This window comes from Vigna radiata, chromosome 10, assembly GCF_000741045.1.
Source record: "Vigna radiata var. radiata cultivar VC1973A chromosome 10, Vradiata_ver6, whole genome shotgun sequence".
Taxonomy (NCBI): domain Eukaryota; kingdom Viridiplantae; phylum Streptophyta; class Magnoliopsida; order Fabales; family Fabaceae; genus Vigna; species Vigna radiata.
Window position 1 is genome coordinate 13,891,502 of NC_028360.1, and position 5,631 is coordinate 13,897,132.

At 31.2% G+C, this 5,631-nt stretch overlaps 1 protein-coding gene across 1 annotated transcript; it reads right to left on the reverse strand.

Annotated features, from left to right (window-relative positions):
* Positions 1-655: 655 nt before the first annotated feature.
* LOC106775780 (peroxidase E5) lies at positions 656-2,923 on the reverse strand. Its single transcript, XM_014662965.2, has 4 exons — positions 2,593-2,923; positions 1,881-2,072; positions 1,464-1,629; positions 656-1,350 (listed from the first exon to the last, which is right to left on the reverse strand). The coding sequence occupies exons 1-4, from the start codon at positions 2,812-2,814 to the stop codon at positions 872-874; spliced, it is 1,059 nt and encodes a 352-aa protein (XP_014518451.1). The 5' UTR covers positions 2,815-2,923; the 3' UTR covers positions 656-871.
* Between the last annotated feature and the right edge of the window lie 2,708 nt (positions 2,924-5,631).

The following is a 5,631-nucleotide window of genomic DNA, read 5'->3' on the forward strand; positions in this document are numbered from 1 at the left end:
CTTCTCAATATCCGACGTCTTATAATCAATTGACGTCAGATAAGTCTATATCCGATGTCTAAATTAAACTTTTATTTACAAAAATGTTACCGGTCATTTTTAACGTTAACTCTTCAATGGTTGAACATTAAACACATGATTTTATGCGATTTTTTTACTAGTGTCACCTTTTTTTTAATTTATACATTTTCATTATAATGTAAATATAAAAAGGGTAAAATATTTTGATTTTATAAAAAAAATAGCTATAAATATTCATTAGTTTTTTTTTTCTAAAAAAATTAAATCATACTTAAAAAGGACCGAGCATTTATCACATGAGATGCTGGTGCATAGGTGACAGAAGGAGAATTTATTTGTAAAATAAAAAGTATCTTATCTTGACATTTACTATATTTATAGTAACACGGGTTGGTGGAATGATGGAGTATGGCATCAAATTTAGTTTATAATTAGGAATTAAAAAACATAAGTGTTGCATTAAAGTAAGCCAAGTGTTCGCCCAGTTATGGATTGTGTATGGACTTTCCATTTTTCTTTTTGTCCATTCATTTGTTTTTAAGTACACTCTCATGTCATTACTGCTTACTTTTAATCCTACTCTATCATTTAAACTATCATTCTTGAAATGGCAAGTTGATCCATTGGCCAGATGGAAAGGCAATAAATACAAACAACGGTCAATTAGAGTTTAAATGTTCAGTTCAACTTCTATCATCCAATTGTATAAGAATGATAGATCATATTTTAGCTTATTCAGGATCTCTTTCCAAAACTAAAATACACGATTCAAACTACAACAAAGAAAATCTAACACACATCAACATAACAAGTGGCTAAAAACTAGTTTATTGGTGGCCGATCAAATCATTTAGAAAGAGCTAACCAAACCCTCTGCAGAAGATTCCTCAGAGACCACAGTATCAATTTCAACAGATTTCTTGTTAACAAAATTACAGTGCTTTCTGATTTCTCCTTGCTTCCCAGTGAGCACACGAATGTTACCCATCTTAATCATCGAAGCCTCAAATGCGTCAAAGAAAACCTTTTGATCGCTATTGAACCTGGTGACAATGGGAATGGTATCAGCGCCGGGCGTTGAGAACAACTCTTGATCACTCTGAAGCAAACCCTTTTTAACCAAAAGATTGGAGTAGTAGGCCTTGTCGATTCTATCAGGAGTTGTTGGATCAAAATTTACAAGGTTGTTAGGTCCACCTTGGGGGCACTGTGACCGTAATTGTTGTAAGTAAGTTGTGTCCAGAGTTGGGTCGGGTCTTCCAGTGCCACTGAAGTTGTACAATCGGTCAAGAATGAAAGAACAGTGAGCTCTGCCAAATGTATGAGCACCTGCAATGAATCATGTATATGCTAATTGATCATGTGTTGTCTCTCTCAGAAGATGGTCAATTTCCCCTTTCTTATTGTATCTAATTGTTTCAACAAAGGATAGATTTCATTACCTGAGAGTGCAACTAGATCAGTAGTGTCAAGGCCTTGTTTAGCAAATGCAGCTTTCAGTAGGGTGAGGTTGAAGAAAGGAGCTGGAAGGTTTTCATTAGCAAGTGTTCGGTTTGCTGTTAAACTATCTCTTCTTCCCAATGGAACTTTCCAGTCAGGACCACCTCCCTATATTCACAAACTCATTTTAGCATAACTCTTAACTAAGCATGATGAACATCACGGACTTCATAGACTTTTGAGTTACTATATTCATGAATCAACTGAAAGATCTCTGCATAATTATGATTAACAAGAAATCGTGTTTTGTACACAAGTGATAGGATTAAATATTTGATTTTATATGAACTTGGTCAAACATATATTTGATACACAAACACAAGTAAAAATAATTGGAAAGAGCATTTATATATGTATACCAGAACTGAAGATATTTCAGATGCAAGGGTAAGAATGTCTGCACAAGAAACCACGCCGGGGCAAGCATTTTCCACTGCTGTCTTGATATCATTCACAACATCCAAACCTCTTAACGAGTTGTTGTTTGGCAGAGCTTGCTGCTCACTCACTATTGTAGCAGTGTTGTTCAATAAAACCGAGGCATCACACCCCTGCATGCCACAACATCAACTCTTGGTTCATCAGATTTTGGAGTGGTTGGAGGAAGGATAGTATAAGTTTATCTTTTCACTTGTTTATTGTACAAAATAGTACGTCAAAACTTTGAATAACAGTAAATGAACAACAGAGAGGACAAAAATATATAATGTACAGTGAAAATAAATTTATTACATCGTATTTTTCATCAGACTTATATTTTATATATAATATAACATCACATGTGGATGGGAATCGAACATAGTATTGTTAAGAATGATAGAGTTATAATGGGATCAGGTTGAATAATGGAGAAAGAGGGAGGTTAAAAAATTAATGGGGGTCACCGATGCCTGGGACCCTTGGTGCATACAAAAAAATCTATGTTCTTACCTTAACGTCCGATGAAAAGTGTTTCATAAATACACTTACGTGTAGAAGAAGGAAGAAAGTATGTAAAAAAATGTGTGGTGAAAAGAAGATAGGTTTAGCAGGAAAAGAAAAGAGAGAAAGAATGAATGTGTGCATGCGTACTTGAACAAAGCAGTCATGAAAGTGAAGTCTAATGAGACTGGCGAGAATGCGAGGATCCTTCTTTGAAACGTTCCTGACGACTTCACGAACAATGGAGTGAACTCTGGGACATGTGTCTCTGTAAAACGAAGGATCAAGTTGTGCATCTAGAGAGAGTGGAAACACTCCCAGCACAACCACTACACAACACAGAGCTGTCACTGTACCATGAAAAACCCTCATTTTTCGTTTCCTTAACTCGTTGTCTTTACCTCTGCGTTTGTCGGTGTGTAAGTTAGGCAGACACGAAGCCTTTATTTATAGGAACAAATGGCCATGGTGGATATTCATGGCGTAGGATACATCATATTTGAAACACTCATTCTTAACTTTCCCTATGTTACTCTTTCCTACCTACTTATTTACTTTTATATTAACATATTTAAGGCACTTTCATCACTTGAAAATAAAAAATTAAAAAAAAAATAAAAAAATTACGAATATGATTTTGCTTTCATTGACATTACATATAGAGATAAGGGGTTTGGTGCAGTGCCTCGCGTGGACCCGCAAAAAGCAAAGTCTGCAATTGCCGATCGCCAGCAAATGAAATTCACGTTCTTATTTTTTTTTCATACAAAATCAACGGTCCTAGTGCTGACACGTAGGCCGCAGCCCACGGTTTGTTTTTGTGAAATCTGTAAAATGTAGAATCTCTTGAAATTTACGTCATTGGTTTATTATAGTATATATGGTGGGAGTTTTATTCAACAAAAACATAAGTGTTGCAGAGTAGTAGTATTAAAGTAAGCAATGGTTTGCAAATTCTAACAAGAAGCTGTGGTTTTTGTCTTTGGAGTTTTCAATGTTGTCCATGATTCACTTAATCTTTTCCATGTTTTAGCCACACCATGATCATTTCTTCAACTGCTGCTTACTTTTTGGTGCACTCATTATTGCCGCCATTAACACGTTAGGTGAACACCTTATAAAATACAACATTTTTACCTTCTCACTATCCTTAAAGGTCAAATAGAAACAAAATATTTACTTTTATCTTTCCAAAAAGTAAACTTCTTGTAAAAGAAATAAAATAAAATTGTGTCCATATTTAATACTCACCCACCATTTTTTTACACAAATATATATTTTAGAATACTTAAATTTTGAAAAATAAGCAAAGAAGTGAATGATTGATCGTCAAATAGGAAAGTATAATAGCTACCAATTTAAGTAAAAGTTTTGATTATTTGGGGGGATCTGATCGAAAAGCAAGCAGAAAAGTGTCTGGATCCGTGATGTGTTTTGTTTTTGTAAAGATTTAAAAAGCAGAAATAATCTGAGGGAGTGGTGGCTTTCACTAAAACAGCAAAAAGTCTTAGTCTTTAGATATTGTTTGGTAGCAAGAAGGCATATTTTCACATGTGACTCTTTCAATTTTCAAACACTACTTTGTGTTAGCCACCATCATGAACTGCCTTTAATGCCCTTTAATTTAATTTTAAACTAACTCCATCCCATCCTTTCTAACACTGTTTTTCTTTTTCTGCAACTATATCACTAATATTTCATCCTTGTTGGTGATTAATTTATGCTAAAGATCTTCATCACTGTCTTCAATAGTTTCTTCTTAAAGGTTTAAACCTCTTTTTAGTCCCTAAGTTATAAGCGGATGTTCAGTTTAGTCCTCGTTTTTAAAAATGTAAATCTTTGGTTCCTAAATTATAAAAAATATATCAAATGAGTCCTTCTTTGAGTTGAAATACTGTTTTTGGTTGTTTTTTAACAACTATTACATCTTTAGATTGCTCTGATTTGTTTCTTAATAATAACAGGACTTTAGATTACTCTTTGTACTTTGACTATAAACATAAAAAAAGGACAACGACTAAACTAAAAATCTACTTATAACTTAGGGACAAAAATAGGTTTAAACTTTTTTTAATTTTAATCAGAAAGTTTGAACTCTAAACCTTATCATTCACACTGATAATTTGTTCATTTTTTGTACTTACAAATGTAAAAAGCTTGTAGGAATGTCTGCATTAGTTATCTTTTATTAATATTATGAACATAATATTAACATTGTAAAAGAAATAAAAAAGTTTTCAGAGTAGTAACGGATTTAGCTGTTTAAAAATACTTGAGTATTTGTAGATATTTACAAATATTTAGAAAAAAAATTATTTTATAAAATTTTAAAATAAAATAAAAATATATAAAATATAATATAAATTAAAATTAAATTTAATCTAATAAAATATAAATAATTTTAATTTTTATTTAAATTTAACTTAATAAAATATAAATTAAATTTTTATTTTAATTTTTTATTAATAATGAATATTTATTTATATTATAACATATTAAATTTATATATTAAACTTCTTTATAAACAAATATTAAAATATTCACTCTGTTATCTATAGATAATAGATATTTATAGATAATAAATACTCACTTACAGTAACTTTATCTAAAAAAAATTCTATAAACGAAAATATTTTTGTTATTTCACGGTATATTTTCTTAAAGAAAATTATTGTTTTTCCAAAATATAAAAGACCGACCCCACAATTAAAAAAGTGATAAACGGGTTTCTTAAAGTATAAGAGCAATACAAAAGAAAAGTCTGAAATTTATACACTAATTGATTTGGTTTAATTTGAAAAAATATAAATTATTTTGATGATATATTTTGGTTTAAGTTGTTGGATGTAATAAAAGAACCTTATCTCTTTAGCTACATTTATTCCAGCTGTACAGGGAACATTTTAAAGTTTGAAGGGGAAATGACAGAAGTACCCTCCGTTCTTCAACAAATTATTTAGAGAAACGTGCATGTTGAAGAGTCAACTTACGAAGCCATGTTGGCTTTTGAAAGTTACCAAATTCCATGCAAGTTGCCATTATAATTATTATAATTATTAGGAAAATGATATTTTAAAACTATTTTTTTACACCATTTTGATATTGCAGATGTGTCAAAATATGGATGGATGATTTTAAATTAAAAAAGTTGAGACAAAAATATATTTGAAAGAGAAAGATCAAAGTTTA

Coding starts and splice junctions, on each gene's coding strand:
- LOC106775780 (XM_014662965.2), bottom strand. CDS start 2,814: ATGAGGGTTTTTCATGGTACAGTGACAGCTCTGTGTTGTGTAGTGGTT. Junction 2,073..2,592: donor TTCATGACTGCTTTGTTCAA/GTACGCATGCAC, acceptor TGTGGCATGCAG/GGGTGTGATGCCTCGGTTTT. Junction 1,351..1,463: donor TGATCTAGTTGCACTCTCAG/GTAATGAAATCT, acceptor GATTCATTGCAG/GTGCTCATACATTTGGCAGA.